General features: G+C 39.5%; 2 protein-coding genes across 5 annotated transcripts in view; both read right to left on the minus strand.

Annotated features, from left to right (window-relative positions):
* CDKAL1 (CDK5 regulatory subunit associated protein 1 like 1) overlaps positions 1-1,185 on the minus strand; it is a 390,007-nt gene extending 388,822 nt beyond the window's left edge. For both annotated transcript variants that reach the window (XM_057424394.1, XM_057424393.1), the window contains exon 1: positions 1,138-1,185. The gene's annotated coding sequence lies outside the window, so the exon portion shown is untranslated. The remainder of the gene's footprint in view (positions 1-1,137) is intronic.
* Positions 1,186-5,798: 4,613 nt separating this feature from the next.
* E2F3 (E2F transcription factor 3) overlaps positions 5,799-19,305 on the minus strand; it is a 41,753-nt gene continuing 28,246 nt past the window's right edge. For all 3 annotated transcript variants that reach the window (XM_057424307.1, XM_057424309.1, XM_057424308.1), the window contains exons 2-7: positions 17,734-17,845; positions 15,259-15,478; positions 14,537-14,697; positions 11,812-11,924; positions 8,849-8,987; positions 5,799-8,136 (exon numbers count right to left, since the gene is read on the minus strand). In XM_057424307.1, the coding sequence (XP_057280290.1) occupies positions 7,871-8,136; positions 8,849-8,987; positions 11,812-11,924; positions 14,537-14,697; positions 15,259-15,478; positions 17,734-17,845 (1,011 nt within the window). In that variant the 3' untranslated portion in view covers positions 5,799-7,870. The remainder of the gene's footprint in view (positions 8,137-8,848; positions 8,988-11,811; positions 11,925-14,536; positions 14,698-15,258; positions 15,479-17,733; positions 17,846-19,305) is intronic.

The following is a 19,305-nucleotide window of genomic DNA, read 5'->3' on the forward strand; positions in this document are numbered from 1 at the left end:
TGCTCAGTCTGACCTTATTTATTAGTAGGTACACATGCTGACTGGCTGACAAGGTGGAACAGTGGCCACATTTTCCCTGCCCTTCCCTGAGCAGGGGCTGTAACCTTTTTTAATCTTTTATAGTCTTTTTTGTCAAAAGTCTGATCTATTTAAGTTCTTTTAGACTACCTATATATTTCTATCTTTCAGCAGGAATTTAAAATTTTGAATGAAAGAAGGAAAAGAGATTAACAGTAAATTTTAGCTAAGACGTTCACAACTGTAGTTTTTTAAGTGCAAACACAGGTGAGTTTTTTTAGACTGGATAACTCAGTACCTACACTAGCTCCATATGCAAGCATGAGATCTCTCCTTCACAAGCAAATAAATAAATGTTGATTCCTGCAGCTACTCTGTCAGACTGACTGATATAAGAGGCAATAACAAAGGTAGAAATCAACATGCTCTTCTTATACTGACAAGTTGTACCCACAGAACTCCATGTTTCTCTTTAACGAATGTTAGTAAATAAAAACCAGTAAAAGTCTCTTTAACGTCTTGTCACAAACAAAACCTCCCTAGCTCTAGTCAATTTCAGCCACCCCTCCTCGATCTTCTTGCGTATACCAAGAGAGTACTTCTTCCCATTGAGAAAACTCCCACCTAGGTGGAAGAGGACTGCTCTTTCATTCATTCACCAACAGGTGTCTCCGGTAAAGAATCAGGCTTTTACTCCGAGGCTTACGCAGCGCGGACAGAAAGGACAGCATGAATATAAACTAAAACCGACCCCCCACTCAGCCTGGCTCACAGCAGGGCCCCAGGGCCAGCCTATTCCGTGACCCCCGACAAGCAGCAGCCTGGTGTCGCCTGGCCTAGCCTGGAGCCCAGCTGCGCCCAGCTCCTCAGCAGGCTTCCACCCCGCCGACATCACTCGACACCGAGCAGCAACCCGGCAGCTAAAGCCTCTGCGGGATCCCGCCCGAGGAGTCACCTCCTCTCCCGGCTTCAACGTGGATCCCCGGGGAGGCCCCAAACGACATAGGAGCACTATGCGAGAGGACACCGGCAGAGCCAGGGCAGGGGTACCCGGCCTTCACCGTCACACCGGGGCAGGGGAAGGGTACAGAGAAGTGAAGGGCGATCCCTGACGCTTACCTCCGCCAGGCGCTACGCAGCCTCAGCCAGGTTCCGCCATCACAGCTGTTGCGCCCCGCCTCTAGCCCCCGCGCGCGCTGCAGCGCCGAGACGGTGGCCGGCAGCAGCCAAAAGTGGCCGCAGAGCCCTGAGGGGTCGCCTCGCGAGGGTGGGGAGGGGCGGGGGCACCGGCACCGGCGCCGTGTGGCTGCCAGCCCGCCGATAGCCCGGCGTTGGTCGTCATGCCGCCAGATCGCTGAGGTGTTTGTTTGACAGCCGGGCCGCTACTCCCGGCTGTCTCGCCGTTGGACTGCCATACGCGGGGAAGAGCAAAGCAGAGGCCTACTTGAAGCTGCGGGCAGCGGCGGCTGCTGCTAGGACCGTTGGAGCCTTAACGCGGCCGCTGCACCGGGCCGCCATGGCTCCCGGCGGGGAGCTGGGGGGAAACGGGGAGCGGCGCCGTGAGGCAGGTGTCCTAGGGTCGTCTTCTTGGACGGCTGGAAAGATCTGCGGGCTCACCGCCCTCACGGCGAAGAGGGTCCCTGGGCAGGGCCCCGTCGCCTTGGCCAGCATGGTCGGGTGGCTTGTCCAGGCTGGAGTCCACACGGCATCGAACTGTCGGGCAGCTGCTGCTGCTGTGCTGGAAACAGCGGATCTGTGAGCCTGAAGGTGAAGCTGTGGAGGTGAAAGTGGATTTTCCGGCAGCAGTGCGCCGTTGCTCTGTTTGAAGTACAAATAACCGGCGCCGGTGTAGCGGCTGAGCACCACGGCCATGCAGTCTCTGACCGAGTTTCCTGAATCCTTGGAAACTTGCCTTCATTTTGTTTGGAAATTAGGTCCAACAATATGTGTCCAGTCAAAACAGTTGGATTCTGATGTATCTGATCTAAATGAATGATGAGCTATTTATTCTTGTGAAGTCCACAACACTTAAAAAAAAAAAAAAAATCAGTAATTCCCTCAAAATAGATTGCCAGTAGCAACTTTTCTGCTTAGTCTGGAAGACATTGATCAAAATATTTAATGTGAGATGGCTAAAGTTTCTGGTATTGTTTTCCTCCAATTTAGGGCTAAGAGCAACTTTTGTGATAAATTTTTAGAAGACATCAGTCTGTGTGTTTAAACTTGGATGGCTAAAGCTAAGGCTCTAAGCAGACAGATTATTAAGTGTATCGTTTTCTTTATCAAAGTGTGACAGAGGGTGAGCATAATATTTTTGCTTTGTTTTTAATATACACAATTAATCTAGAAAGATTATTGCATCTCTAGCATAGGCTGCTATGGAACATTAAAGTCACCATTTCTTGTGATAGCATTTGGAACATTAGAAAGAGCCTCTGGAATCATTTTATTCTCCAGATAGCAGATTATAGCCTCCCTCAAACTGGAGGGAAAGTGAATGAAAGCCCGAAGTGTATTCCATAACAGGCCTATTGGTCTGCTAGTAGATAAAATTTGGCAACTTCTACCCATGAATAGAATTTGTCCTCCCTCTCCTTTTTCTTAAAAACTGGTGTTTATTTTATGTCACACTTACCTGACAATGTTCAAAGGCAAAGAAAGGATAACAATGAGAACAAAGTAACAGGAGAGATTTGAAGAGGAGAACTGGGACAGAAAGAAACAAGCACTTCATTTAAATCAGTCTTGTAAGAACAAATCATTCTGGGCAGGACTGAGCACTATTAATATCACCCTGGCCTCATGATAGAGTCATTGTTACAGCTGAAGATACATTTGCCTTTGTGATTGGTCTTTGTTTAAGCACAGAAGTGCTTCTTGGAGATATTTTCAGTGAGACAGTGTGATGTGTAATTCATTATTTTTGTAGTACTTTTTAGCCCAGAAGAGAATGGAGGAAAACACTTTAAAATCTGTAGTTGCATTCATCTGTTTTCAACATCCTCTCTTATAGTATGGTATAAGCAGTCCTTAGTACATCAGTAAGTAATGAGATATATATTACCAATCAAGTATTTTAACTGCTTCCTGATAAGGTTAGTGATTCTTTTTCTTTTCAGTTTCCTGTGTTTAGTTTTCTGAGTATTTCACATGCAGTCCTACAGCTAAACATTTCTATTCTGGAAGCACTGCACTACCCCACAGTTATCTTGACTAGCCAAGTGTTTGCTTAAACAGAACTGGGCAGACATCAATGATGTTTTATGGTTGACTAAAAAGAGCAAAGCATAGATAGCCTGCAAGACCTACCCAAAAATCTCCACATGAGGTTGAAAAATGCTGTTCATTAAAGGGGAGGCAATGAACTCCAAGAGTGGCTCCCAGGCAGGAATAACCCATGAGTCCCATACCTAGTGACATAAATAGGCCATGCTGATCAGTTTCAGCATGATCCGGCAAGTCCTTACTTTGTCCCGCTGCCAAGAAGTCATAATATCAAGCAGCCCTTGTGCCAGCACAGTCCTGTTTAGTTGCAGGATGTAGCCACAGATGGGAGGCACTCTTTAAGTGCTTTTGAGGCTCGCAATTCAAAATTACTTTGCAGCATTTTCATAATAACAAATAAGGCTGCACACAGACTGCTGGTAGTGCAACTGGTAGCAAGGGAAGCAGATGAGTCCCTACCACCTCCTGACTGCAGGAAGGAAGTATACCTATATCTACATGAGAAAAGCACTTTTTAAGATGCAGCGGCTGGCAGTGCAAGTCCCAGTTCTGGCCTTCTGTAGACTGGCAATATACATGCCTCAGTTCCTTGGATATCCAAAGAACAGCTCCAGAGCACATCCTTTCCACGTTGCCTGCATACCTTGCTTCCTGCTCTACAAGGTTGGTAGACTCAGAAGATGCCAGACTCTGGCTAGGTTACCATCTTAAGTCATTCCAGGTTTTGCAGGAGTTGCTGGTAGTTGGATAATACAAAAACTACTAGAAAAATAAAATACAAACCTCAGGTTTAGCTCATGGTTAGAAGACACATCCTTGGTTGTTTTAGAGCATTTCAACAACTTTAGGGAAGGCAAACAACCTGGGAACTGAGGGCCCAATTTTTACATGACAACCCAAATCTCTGATAACATGCAGTTCTGGGTGTAAAAGTAAGTGGGAAGACACACAGGAAAAAAATGGAGAGTCCTGCAGTTACATATGAGAAATCATATTTCTTCCTCTATTCCTAGAGTTTAGGTAAATTTGGCTGGTCAGCAACATTCAGCACCACTCAGAATTGATAGCAACCCATTTTTCTGTTAGGTATAATAGAAAACCGCTTATACTGCTAAATTTAGTGCTTCTAAACATGTAGCAATATTTCATGCTACAAGAAGTACCTTACATATCTTTCATACTTTATTTCTACTATGAAAATGTCCATGTCTGCATCAAGACTGGTGTAATTTATTCTTTCAGGTATAAGTCAAAAAGAATAGAAAGTGATAGCATTTGGCATTTGCAGGTAGATGAGTTCTCACTGTAGATTCAAGAGCATGAAGCCCCGTTTTTTTAAATTCATGTGTTAAAAGAGTATAGTTGCCTATCGTTCAGGCTGGTTTTGACAGATTTCTCAGAATCCTTTTCCATCTGCTTGTAGCCAAGGAATGCAGCACATGCAAGTCCCTGTAAAACCTCCTTTAACCAATAGTTGTACACCGAATAATGTTGAGACACACCATGCTAGCTTAGGGGAGCAGAATTAGGTATTTTAACTAGCTGTTGGGGTTTTATTTCCTCCCGCAACTCAGCAAATCTGAAGTTTACAAAGCAGATGCAGAAAACAGGAGGAGAAAGAGAGAAATTACATGAAAACTGGCTATCAGTAGCAGATTCTAATGACAAATAAGTGCTTAGGGCGGATACAAAACAGAAAGCCCAAGATAGTCCAGGGAGCTATGATGGACAGGACAAAAAGATTTACTGTCATCTCTGCTTCTAAAGGAGATCAGAGAACAAGTCTTCTAGCTCTTCTTTGTTATTTATTGGGAATATAGAAGAACAGAGGATTGTCTCTATAATCCTCCTTTCAGTACTGCTGTGTGCAGAAGTTAAAGAGTATGGACTGGTGCAAAAAGAGATAAAATAGTAGCCTCTTCCTTGTGTGCAGGGAAGATGACAAGATGTACAACTTGTTCAGAAGTAACATTTAAGCAAACAACCATATTACTGTGATTTTTACATCCCCATAGCTTTTTTTCTTTTAGTAACCAATAGCTGTGCATCTAGAAAGGTGCAGCACCAAGAACAGAGAGGGAGTACAAGTTTATAAATGCACATCTGGTGCATGAGGCTGTTGGAGATCACTCAATTACACAGAGAATTCCTTTGTTTCAAGGCTACTATTAGGAAAGTTCCAGGCAATTATCAAGTGGAAGGTTAAACAGATCTTCAATAATTTCTTTCTGTGATTTAATCTTAGAATAACCCATTCTTATGAATTTTGCAAGAAGTCTGTTCATAATTCACATAGGAGAGGCTTGTGTTATCCCAACTTCTGGATCTCCTACTGTGTCTCTTTTAAATATGTCTTTTATTCTTGTTTCACTCTAGCTTTAAAAAAACCTGCTGAACTTATTATTAGCATAATAAAAAAATGGGATTGAAACCTATCTGGTGTCAAATGAGTATGAGTACTAATAATGAAAATAGTAACAGCTAGGTTAGGTTCCAAGAAGGAGCATGATAGGCACCAAGAGCAAGAAGAATTTAAATAGCTGTATACATATCTCAACTCTTTAAAAAATCCTTTTTATTGATTCATTACCATACAAAATTTATTCAAATTACATCCATTTGAAGTGGTAAGATCACAGCTAGAGAACAGGTCATCCTTTAATAAATCTATTTACAAAACTCACCATAAAAGCTTTTTCTTGTTGTGTTTTTGGGGTTTTGTTTGTTTTTTTTATTATTGTTTTGTATTTTTTTTTTACAGTATTTTACAGAGGTTTATTTTGTGTTTTCTTTTTAAACTAGCATACAATGCAAAGCTAAGGTAGGTTAGTATTTTGCCCACACACATTGGGACAAGTGTGTTACATTTATACAAAAAAAAAAAAAATAGATGGTCTGCATTAGTCTTCATTTTCTCTTCCTCACAAAAGTGCCCCTTTGTCTCGCAAGTCTTCATGCTCACACAACTTTTACTTTCCTCTTCTACAAGACTTTAAATACTACAATTTTATTTACAGATCCACATCTAAAAAAAACTCTTAAAAAAATTACAAACCAGCTAGAAAATATCCTGGCAGTGTTTACAAATTAATTCTATTGTACAAAACTGCTAGATAACTAAAGTGTGAGTTGAGAACATACATCAACTTAAATACAACTGCTGAATGATCTATGCACACATTTGTACATATAAACACACACTTAACACTGTTTAACAGTTCTTTGTGTTGCCCTTTATACATTTGTTATATTCCAAAACTCACACAGTCATACAGTTTTCTTATTAGTACTGTGACTTCTTGCCTTTTCATGTGTGAGCTTTCATAGCAGCAACTCAATGGTACCAGAAAACCTGCATACATCATATTCTACTACAGTACAAATAGTACTAATTTTCTGAGTATGTCAGATAAGCACAACAGTAATGCAAACAAAAGGATTATATGGGCATCATCTAATCAACATTACATTAATTTAGCCCAGAACATGGCAACATATTTTACACTAAGAAAAAAAAATTATTTAAGACTTCTTAGAATTCCTCTCACGTTCAAAAAAATAAATATTGGTACTATACTATACTACCAAAGATCTTCAAAAAATAAATGCAATTCAGTTGATGTGGTACTTACAGTTATGTATTTTGGAAAAAAATTAGTTCCATTTTGCTGGCTGAAGAGAATTATAAAAAGCTGTAAGCAGAGGAAGCTAAACCCACTGAGATAAATCTGATATATTGAACAAACAAAGCTTGGCATAAGTGTTTTCCATACAGGGAAAAACCCACAGTGCATCTCTAGTAGGCACTTAACACAAAGCCCCACTTAGTACCACAAAAATTTATGTACCAGTTCTAATGCACACTGGGGCAGTAAAATTGAACTGTGCATCTTCGTTCTAGTTAAAGAAAAAAAAAACAACCAACAAAAACTACTTTCACACGCGCACACACACAAGCATTTTTAAAAATCTGAGATTACTACGAGAAGTGGCAGAACTTTATACTTTTCAATATTTGCAATATACACCATATTTACAGTGTATTTTTTTATTAAAAGCTCTTAAGGACATAAGTATTTGACCTCATAATGAGACATATACACAGCTCAAAATGAGCATTATGACAGCAATTTAAACGTTCCCACAAGTAGCTGAAGAACCCCTTTTCACACTTTCGCATTACTTCATATTTATGTTCACTGCAGGTACAATCCATGTTGTGACACTCAAAAGACATGCATTCTCTGCAGAAGGCACGACCTGAAAATACTATTAGAAAATTGTTATTTAGGACTAAACCAGTTCGTTGAGCCCTTCTCCGTAAGCCCACTTGTCGCAGTAAGCAGAGACTGGAGGAGTGTGAAGACAAAACATTTACAGTCACCTGCTTGCACTTGCTGACTCACAGGGCGCTGGAGCTGAGGGTCAAAGAGAAGGCCTTGATGTAAAAGCCATCGCTTGTTGTTTATAGATTTTAGGGAGTATTTAACTAAAATATCAGCACTGTTTGAGAGCCTAGTTTATTTAATAATGCTATTTTATAGTAAGGAGGGGATAATTCTGAATGATGGCAGGTTTTTTGATTTCATTAAAAACATGATTTAGACATGGACAGCATTTTAGAGAATCAGCTGTATATAAATTCATCCACCAGTGAAGGAAGCTTTTCTAAATCATAAGCATCAAAGAGGTCACTGATGCCTTCTTCATCCCCAAGGCTCAGCAAATAATCTTCCTGAAGCAGAGGAGGCAACAAATTCACAAATGGTCCTTCAAAGTTTGAGGGAATTTGGTCCTCGGTCTGCTGTAGGAGGTTGGCTGGAGAAGCCAATGGAGAGATTGTTGCCATATTTACTGAGCAGTCACCTTGTCCTGAGTTAGCAGAACCCACTTCTGTAAAGAGGGAGAGAAAAAAAATAATGATAACACATTTCATCTCATTAGAAGTATCAGACACAGGTCAAAGTAGCCACTAAATAAAGGGCCTTTCGTAAAGCATTATTTCAGCAATAGCCTCCATGCAGTTTCTAGCTTGGTTTTGATATGTTACAAAAAGCTTTCTCAGAAATGCTCATGTTGCTGTCAGCACTGACTTTTCTACTAAAATTTTATTTTACAAGGTTTAAGCAAATACTGGGGAGAGCGGGAACAGGAGTGGAAATCAGGTGTAGTAAGAAATGCCCATTTTTTGGTGGAATTCAAGTCAAAGTGAAAACTTTCTAGGGAAGAGATGTCATCAGTTATATTATGTCACTGTGTAGATGCATATACCCATACACAGGGATTTCTCCCTCTTGTATCACGGTGAATCTTTGCTGCTACTGCCCTATTTGAAAATACCAAAGGAACAAAATTGTTTCTTTTTCAGTACTGCCTAAACTTTGGTTACACATGATATGCAAATAGGAAACTTGTTTTAAACAACTGATGAGAATATATTTCCCACTAGGTAAACCAGAAAGGCACAGTGTAAAATCAATACCTTAGCTTTCACTTCTTAAAAAAATAAAGCCAAAAAATAAAAGCTGGATATCTGAAGTTCAAAATGAAATCCTGAATGACAGCATAAAGGATGGCCATTAGCATTTCAAAGATATAAGCTTACCTTTGGAAATGGTTTTGGAAATATTCCCATTGTGGTCCTGACTATAGGTTTTCATTGGACTGAGGGCATCGTTTTCCTCTGGGCATAGGTAAACTTCAATAGGTCCTTGAGTACTAGATAAATGTATCAATGCACTCTGCTAAAAAACCCAAACCCCACCAAACATCAGTTAGGTGTTATACCACTGGACACAACAGAATATTGACGATACAGAGTGAATTCTTACTGGGGTGTGAGTGTTTGAATACACTTTTTATTAACCAAAAGAACCTGAAGTCACCCATGTATTTTTTTTGAAGATGTGTAAGACTTGGCTGATGTAGACTGGAAGAGAACGTGAAAACTTCTCCCACTGTCTCTAGTGCATAAATCTCAGAAGCCCACCATTTTACGTGTTGTATCATAACCAGAGAGGTGTAAAAGACTGAACTTCTATTTTCTTACAACCACAATAACCTGGAGCATTCTGATGGAATGGAACTATAGGATGAAAGTCACAGCTTCACTCATAACAATATTATTATATCTATTTGTGTAAATGTTTCTGCTTTAAAAGGCTGCCAAAAATCTTTCCCATTCCTCCAACAGCTTTCAGCACTTATTCACACTGGACACAAACAGCTATATGCTGTTTCCCTGTTTATCAGCGAAGTTTTTCCAAATAACAAAAAAAGAACAACAGATGACATTTTCTTTACCCAAACTTACTTATGTAAGTCCTTCAAGGCAGCAGTTCTGATGGTGGTTCTGAGTAACAGGAACTCAAAATTCCCCATAAGAAGTTACATTTTCTTAACTTTGATGCACTGATGCAACAAAACAAGCTGACGTATATAGACATTGAACATCTGCAAAGTTGCTCTTTGTGTTATGATGGAAAAATCATAGCTGACTAGTTAAAAATAAACCTGCTCCAGCTGTATTGCATTAACAGTTTTAAAAAGCATGAACACAGGCTTTATACACCTCTTTGCAGACTTGTTTCAGATACATTTTATTGTGCCCTTTGACACAGTAATTCAGAAGTCCTCATACTATTTGCATTCTGGCAGTTATGTAACTTAATAGACAGCATTTACAAATACAGAGAACAACTGAACAGGGATGCCCCAGAGCAAAGAAAACATTTAAGTGTGCTTAGGCAGTTGGAGAAGGTACTGTTGAGTGACTGGGGCATGTAAAAAAGGCACCAAACTGTAACTGCAAATGAGAGAAAGAAATAGAACTTTACTGCCTGAAGCTATAAATGAAATAAGTTGGGGGATAAGAGAAGTCTAGGCACTAATTTTAATGATTGTGTGCCTGATCTCACTGAATTAAAAAAGGAAAAAAAAAAAACCTCAAAGCATAATGCCTAAGAGAAAGAAACAGGAAAGGAAGCAATGATAACAGTGTGTATTTATAGATACTGATAAAAGACATCCCTTCCTCATTGTAGCAAAATGATTTCTTCTTCTAAAACCTGCACCTAGGTTCAAAGGGGAAATAAAGGGCAAAGGCAGAAAACAAAAAAATCCAAAATAAATAAAAAAGGAAGAAAAAAAGAAAAGAAAATCATTAGGATAATGAGCCTAAGGAAGTGAAGAATAATTTTCGGAAAAAAAGCAACTGGTAAGGATGAAGGACTAATGCACAACTATGAACACAACACATAGGAGTTTGGGGGTTAACCCCATCTCCAATTGCTCATTGAGTGAAGAAATTAAGTACACTTTTTGCATCTCTAAAGCAGTGGTTTGTACAAATTACTTCAGTTTGCCCCACATACTTGGGTCTGTCATAACAACTGGGAACTGTAAAGCAGCACACTTTTGCCACCAAGAGATAAAATCCCAGGAGCAGCTGGACCATGTGGCTTATAAACCATGAGAGGAATGAAGAAAAGTAAAGCTACTCCCTGAGGATATCTTCAAAGAAAAGCCACGTGAAGAATTTTTTCTCTTCAATTGTGGCATAGGTAAAAGAAGCAGCTAAGTTACCCCAGACATCTACCTGAGATAAAGAGAAGAAATAAAGTGAGGGTGAAAAAGTGAGTCAGACATCTCATACACAAAAAAAGCAAGCCCTCAAAGAGAGAGACAGAATGTGGCTTGAGTAGCAATGGGCAACAGAAGAGAGACACAAATGAACACAGTATCAGAAATAGAAGTACTTACAATAACACAGGAAAAGAAATCCCTACCTCCTTCAGTCCTCACCATAGCAAAGCACACTAGCACAATGTACAATGTTTTACAGAGATGTATAACATGAGTGTCAGTGAAGCAAAGATGATGATGGAATAAGGACGGGCGTAAACCCCGGGAGTAAACCACAAGTTTCTACTATAACTGTAAGACTTAGGGAAAAAATCCTCCATGAAAACATGTTGCAATAAATTAGGATATCAGTAATGAGAGTCAGAAGGTGCTTAAGGCATCGAGTTATCCGTGCACTTTATGAATAAAACTACATGAAGTGTTAGGGGGAAAAGAGCCGAATCTCTTCAGAGAAAGATTTTACATGGCTGAAAACAGGAAATCTCAATTGTTAAGGAAGAGCTATTCTTCACATGAAATATGGCAGAAGAGAATATCTGTAAATAGTGTGGATTACTCTGAAGAAAAGCTGGAATTAAGAGGAACAAATAAAGACTGCCCTGTGCAAATTGATTTTAAAAGTTCCCCTTCCTTTTTATAAAAAAAAAACCACAAACAAAAAACCACAACAAAAAAAACAACAAAAAACCCTCAACCAAAACTGCCCCCCCAAAAAAAAAACAAAACCAAGAACCAAAATAACCACACAACAACAAAACACAACAAAAACCCAACATCCCTAAGTTTGTAAAACAGATGAACATAGACTGTATGCCAGTATAATCTAACTTGAGCAGCAGTTACCACAGTAAGACTCACAATACACTTGCTCCATCTACACAAATATTATATTTGAGCTGTCAGGAAACACCAGGTTCTCCTTACCTCCACTGGGTCAGGCACTTCAAGTCTTGTTTCTGGAGGAGCTTTCACAACTATAACAGTTTGGTCTTTAAGGCCACTAATTTTTCTAATATCTTGGTACGTCACATAAGCTAATGTAATCAGTGTTAAGGAATTTTCCAATCTGGGTTACAACATATTCAGACTATTAGAAGAGGCAGAAGTCTTTCAATTATTTTTCCATTTTTTCTACATTGCTCTTGCCCCAGAGTTCTCTGTCATCTCTGCTGGTTGTGAGGGCAGGTAAACTGTGTGACAACTTCCTTTTAGTGTAACAGCTGGAGCCACTACCTAGGGACAAAAGGTATTCTCTATGCTGAGTATTTCTCTCTTCTCCTTTACACACATAAGGCTGCAGAAGCAAACCTCAACAACCTGAAATTACTCACAGACTGCGCAAAGAAAAATTCTTTACACACTTGCTATCAAAATGCAGAGAACTGGAAATCACAGGAAAAAATGTAAAGGAATTTTCAGTTGCATGATATAGATGTACATACACAATATATTTTTGAGGTCATCAACAAAATCATTATTTCAGTTTTGATTTTAGGGGCTACTGTAAACATTTATACAACTATAAAACAAATGTATAAATATTTATACAACATTCTTATGTATATATAATAAAATTATTTCAAACAGCTGTTTAAACAATTACACAACTTGACAGTGCAAAAGGTTGGTTTCTGCATAAGTGTGGAGTAAAAATGAGTATTTTGCTGTTCAACATAAATTTGTAGTGCTTTGGTGGGTTACCACACAGTGGTACCTCACATACTGATTGGTATAACCAAGATGTCACAGTGCTTTTAGTCATGAAAATAACTGAAATGACCACAATGACATGCAAGCACTTCCAACATTTTAGTTTTGTCACCTGTGAGATATCTACCATAATGTTTATGCCATGCAAATAAAAAGCCTAATTTATTATTATACTTCTTGGGGGTGTAAGTGTGAACCGTTTTGGTAAATGTGTACTGTTACCATGCAATACAGCAAGACAGACTGCCAAGCAAAAAGCGCCAATACATCTCACATCTAACTTGGACCAAACAGGTCAGGAGGCAAAACAACAGGTCAGCTTTTACCCAAACAGGCTTCATCAAGGCTTTTACCATTCCTTTAGTGAGATATAATAAGGTTTGCAAAGGCAGAATACAGATGACAGCAACAGTGGCTGTCACTATACAAACAAAGGAAAGAATTGCATGGTTTTCAAATAAAACAATCTTCATTGCTGTAGCTGAAGGCTCCCCATGATAATGCTGGGCATATCCCCAACCATTCAAGGTAGCAATCATTTACTTTGATTCCGTTTGTAAGGGAGATGAGTGAGCACATTACCTACCAGTAAGAAAGAAAAAATCTTCAAAAGCAAAAATTTCATCTTCAGTGATTAGGCAAAGGAAGAGGTTTCTCAGCTCCATGAGCATTCAGCATGTCATCTCATGTCACTGTTCAGCAAGATGAGCAAAAGACAGTACTAGGACACATTCGGAAGGTTTCACACTTCTGCATTCCTTCCTCAATACTCACTAGTATTATCTGCAAACTTAAGAGTCACAGAAGAATTTGAGGAACACACTCTCCTAAATACAAAAGTATGAGGCCAACACACTAATGCTGATCCCTCCTCCCCATGGGAACCACCAATGGCAGAGCCCAGATCTCTATCACAGGAACCAGCACTATAAAAAAAATAGAGTTGTAGTGCTCAGTTTTGTCTTGCTTAAATCTCTTCATGGATCAAGCTCTTAGCTGAAGGCAGTGCTGAGCCACTCCCTGTGCCATTTGGTGATCTCTGCTTACATCTCAAGATGTGTACGAAAGCTAGTCAAAAGACTATATTTACATAGTTCACATACTTTTTACTGACACTCCCATAGTATTTTCTATCTTTCAGGACAGAGAGTAAGTCCACCTTATTTAGGTGCTGTTTAAGAACTACTCATTACATAAAGTAATAAAAGTTTTCACATCAGCATTTAATAAAATGCTTTCGTCCGTTGCCAGTAGGTGGAAAACCTAGTGAAAATGAGAAATGGTTAATTACAAGGGGTATCAACAGCCAAATCACCCTAAGTCATCTGAACCATATGCAATTGAGCATTGCCGTTACATTAAATCAGTCCAAAATAAAGGTTTCATGAGCTCTCAAAATGTCTAAGATATTCTATTCTAGATTCTCTAACCAGAGGAATCTGAAGATTTGTTACAAGTTTTAGACTAAACTTCTCTCTGTGCCTGTAATTTATGTGCACATTAGTTTGAAAATTAAAAAGTAACGAGTACACAGACAACTGTTACCTCAGCAAAGACTTTGTCTGCATGCCTTTACAATTGCTGCGCATGTAGGCACAGGGTTTGCTCTAAGATCACAGTAGTTGAAAAAGCACAGAACTGTTGGATGTTTTCACTCAATCAGCTAGATTCTTGGTTCTGCTCTATGTGAGCATGGATGTTAATGGACCCCTTCATATACAACCTTTTCTTTTTTCCTTTGTGTTTGGTACATTCCAGAAGCAGTACAGGTGCAAATGGTTTAGCTTAAGTCACTTCAATATAGAACTACATTAAAACCCATTAGTCAACTTGAAATTTCTAATGCTTTGTATCACATTACATAGAGGAATTCTCCTAGTATTATATTACAAGACACAACAAGGAGACTGGCCAGCTTTAAGGTTTTGGGAAAAAGGATATCTCTGATTCTCTGAGTCCTCCGTTAGCAGCTTGAGGTCGAGGGTGCAGCTTTGGATTAGCTCATCCAGTTTCTTCTCTTCCTGAGTCAGTTCAGTCACCTCCTTTGTGAGGCCTTGACACTGTGCCAGCATGCCACCATCTTCTGACAGACTGCAGCCCCTATGGATACAAAGAAGGAAGACACTTAGCATTCGTAAAACTTGACCCAATGCTACGGGAAAGGGAAGAGGCAGGGTTTTGCACTCCAGATCAAGTTCTTAGCCCTTTCTCCCTAAATCTGTCTATAGAGAGTCAAAAAAGAATGCTTTCCAGAAAAAGCATCTTTTTATCACGACAATACATTTTGGAAGTGCCACTAGACGGAAGAGTTGAATATTTCTAAGCACTTCCAAAACCTTGCTTCTAGCTACCCTCTAACCACATCCTGAAGACAACCAAGGAAAGCACTAAGTAGAGATGCATACCCAAAAACTTAGTCCGCTTGCAGAACCAAATGAATTAATCCAGTATTCAGACAAAATGCTAGCTTCTAATTTCCCTGACAAACACTATTTATACACTGAACACCTGTCTTAACAGGAAAACAAAGCTTTATCCTGAGGGAAGGTGTTTGGGATGATTGCTTGGAGCACAGTCTTGGAAAGTGGGAGAAGAAAGACACCACTGCACTGTGACAGTGAAATCAGCCAGCAGGAATGGAAAAGGATAATGAATACTCACATCCACTGAATGTTGTTTTTGGATTTCTTCTTAATGAGATGGATGCCTTCCAGTACATTGGTGATATCGTAAATCCTCCTTTTTTGCACCTTGAGGACCTCTGCTGCTCTGTTCAAATCCAAGACCCCATCAGGAGATTGGCTCAGCAACTGAATGAACTTCTTTGTAAGAAGACCAAGTGATGTATCATACCGAGTCTTTTCTGAAGGAGATTTTGGAGCTTAGAAAGAAAGAAAAAAAAATAAAATCAGTTTTCCTCATTTTGGTTCTGAAAGCAGCATCTAGAAGTGAGAGGATATAGTTGAATCGTAGATTCTATATTACAGTTGTTTCTTTCATTTTTACTGAAGAAATCTCTCAAACCTCTGCATTAAGACACAAGTTACTACTGGGTATTTATTTGTATTTCAAGATGTACTTTTCCAAAAGTCACAGGTACATGAGCAAATAAAACATTTTTTTTTTTTAAACACAAATACTTGCATTAGTCTGACTTATACATATAGCAATACTTTACTTAGGCTTTCACTATGTGAATTCTTCATAGTATTTTTAGTACCTATTTATTCTGGCAGCAATACCAAAAATTCCCCTATGACACTCCTTCATCAGGCTGATAGCCAGCTTTCATCAGGGTTTGATTTTCCCCTCTTGTAAGATAAGTGTTTCACATGCAATTAAGCAGGACTAAGGTGTACTTCAGTGGGTGAACACAATGACAGATTCCATCAGTGCCAGACTCCACAGCTTACAGAAAATTCAAGTGAATTATTGGAGACTGACATAATTTGTAATTATCATTTCCTCATAACCAAACAGTGCTCAAACTGGGCAGAAGTATCCACTTCTTCCAAATTAGAAGCCAACAAAGGGCTTGGATCCTACTAAACAATTTGCTGTTTTCATGCACAAATGTAGCATCTATGCACTTGATAGATATTAAAAGTTTAAATACTTAGAAGAATTTCTAGTTCTAAGTTTTCAAGGTCTTTGTGTCAAGGGAAATGAGCCAGCCATTATTAGAAGCCTGCTGGGCTGGTACATCTCAAACCTTTTGTTCACTTCAAGTATTATGCAGGTTGGGTCTTAGGTTATCTGGTGGTCATTTGCGTGTTTTCAAGGTTCAGGCCCCACATTCAATTGCATAAATCAATCAAAACTGAAATCCTACCTGAAAGCAAACCTTCGGACTACCTTGAAGTATTTTGAAGAATATGATAGCTTTTCAACGAAAAACAAACCTGTTTGCAAAGAGAACCAGCTACTTGTATCTCAGTCTTTGGTAGATTCAGGGCTTGCCTGCACTAGGAAATGGAGGAATATTATTACCACTTAGGTGACCTTGTGAACTTAGAGCATAGTGGTTTCTGTTTGCTTGTTTTTCCTTTGAGTTTGGAAAAGAATAAAAGGATCACAGTGGTAACAGCAAGAGGCTACCTGACCCCTACCTAAAATGGCACATGCTCCTCCTGGCCACGAACCAAGAAGTTCTCTGTACAGACTTATCAACACTGCAGCAGCATCCTGTGCTCCAAATGGTACAGAACTTCTGTGAGGATACACTTTAATTTAAAATGGACTTCACTTAGCTTAATGAATTTTAGTTTAATTGAAACAACTGTGGCTGTTTAACTTGTCTGCTTTATGTTTTTATCTTTAATTTCACTTTTCTTAATTGCCTCAATAGAAACAAGCAGTTTGACTGGAGAGGAGGGACAAGTACTTACCCCTTCCTCACATCTCTTGCTCTGCCATCACTACCACTGCTGCCTCAGTCCTCCCTGTTCACCTCCCTCTGCAAACCCAATTCTCCTGCTGAAATCCTCTAAACATGATGGCAAGGCTGCACCCTGCAACTCTTGTTGCAAGGAACCTACTGCCTGAAGCAATACAGATGTGCAGAAATTAATACTTGCAGCAACTAAGCAGTGGCAGTAATAATCTAGTATTACTGCAGGGAGAGAAGGCAGCTCAAAGCCCACAAAAAAAGCATTTAGCATACATAGCTAAGTCTCTTTACAAATACCTGCCTGGGGGGAAGAAGTCCTGCCAATCAGCTGCTGGAACTTCAGCACAGAAAGAGAAGGCTGGCCTGATTAGCCTTGCCTAATAACCATGTGTTTGAACCCACCATACTACCTTCAGTCCTCCGCATCTACCTCTCTTAAGAATCCCCATCTTCATGTCCTTGGCTGAAGAGAAAATCATGGACAAAGAGGCTGAAGGCTGCCTGGCAGGCAGAGGAACAGACCGAGCAGCCACGAGCCTCTGCAGCCTCTCAGCAGGTCTGCACCAACCATTGCACACTGCTAACACATTGCCCACTGCCTGGCTGTGGAATTGAGTAAGATGCATGCTAGTGCAGGTGAGGACACTTCTAGCTATGTAATGCAGCCTGTTGTACTGTTTTGCTGTGGTCTCAAGCTAATAAAACAAAACAACCAGTAACATACAGTGTGTTTCCAGTTTCCTTACTTTTTGGACTATCTGGACTTCTTGTTGCAGCTCTTCCTTTCCCTTTTGGAGTCTTTAGTCCTTCAGCAAGATACTGGTGGCCACTTTCTCCTAGCTCTAGCCTTCGTTTTGCCTGTTAAAAAGAAAACAATATTATATTTACATCAATGGATTCTTAAGAAACATATTTCACTTTATCAAACACAGTATTGAGGCTACAAGGCAGGCAGAGAGCAGTGAACTTTTCACAGCAGGGTATCAGCACAGCTTCATCCCCCATTTTCATTATAATGGAATCTGAATATTTACTGGAATTTTTAAGGTAGACATAAAATAGGTAACTCTCAAAGGCTAGGTTGATGGGTGGTGTATTTAAAACCTCTGCATTTTTTACTAATTTGCAAAGCTGAGTGACAGTTTTATGGTCTGCTTCAGCCTAGTTTGGACCTTTTTAAACACATGAAAGACTTTTACCCTCGCTTCAGAGCATTGCAGTTAAGAAAAGGTGAATCTCTCAAGAACATGCATGGATGCACGCAACAAAGCTATTTCTTTTAAAAAACTCCTTATATACATACAAGTTTGTGCAAAGGTAGTGTTATTGCAAGTAATGCTTTAAATTCACCATTTGAAAGGATGGCTTTGAGAGGACCAGTAGCTTCCACTGTTAGAAACTTTCCATCAATAAAATAAGAGACATGACATCAAGAGTAACACTGGATAACTGTTCTCCTCTGCTTCTCAACGTTTTTTGTCCTCACTGAAAGCACAAGCACTATGTTCATTTCACATAAGCTCACATGTTTGCATTAAAGCCGCCTATATAAAAGCAAGGTGAAACAAAAGTAGTATTAGAAAGATGATGCCTGAAAATCAGCTAAATGTTGCATTCAGCTCAAGGGAAAGCTGTGTACATCTTGAATAACAAAAATGAATGAAACTTAAACTATGCAACACACAAACTGCAACAAAACACACCAGCAATATGAATATTGTTCCTAGGCAGAAATACAATCTGCTATCTTTGGAAACAATTCTATACCCTGCCATGCTGCTCAGGTTACTGAAATAAAAACTGGGGATATTTGTTATCCTGACAATAGAAAGAACACTACCTGTGATGACAAAGGAAAACTGAGAAAAAAAGTTTTATATCTAATGAAGTTTAGTCAAATAACTGTTTTGGAAGAATGTTGTTTATTTAATTAGGTAGTAGACTAATTCAGAGTACTTTATTTGCTTGCTCTTTAGACTTGCCCCAAAAGGTTGGGTCATATTCTGCTCCACCATATTCAACTCTGCTGTGGAGCTGTAGACAGGTATTTCTGTATTTACAGATTTAGCTTGTGTGTTTTACTTTGCGTCTGTGACCAACAGAAGGCTCTAAAATTAAGGTATATGCATTTATTTATGGTAGGCAACTAACATCTTCGTACTGGACTCTGCAAACCTCAAACTTATTAAAAGACGAGCTAAAGCACATGAAAACATAAAGCCCACAGTGTAACAGCAAGCACAGAGTGCTCAAGCCATTCTTTATATTTTGTGTGAAGGGGCAAGGCGCTAATTCATCAGTGACAGGGCAGAACTGAA

This window comes from Pezoporus wallicus, unplaced genomic scaffold (genome assembly GCF_028554395.1).
Source record: "Pezoporus wallicus isolate ANWC-B61680 ecotype Strahan unplaced genomic scaffold, APGP_CSIRO_Pwel_v1 contig_5485, whole genome shotgun sequence".
NCBI lineage: Eukaryota > Metazoa > Chordata > Aves > Psittaciformes > Psittacidae > Pezoporus > Pezoporus wallicus.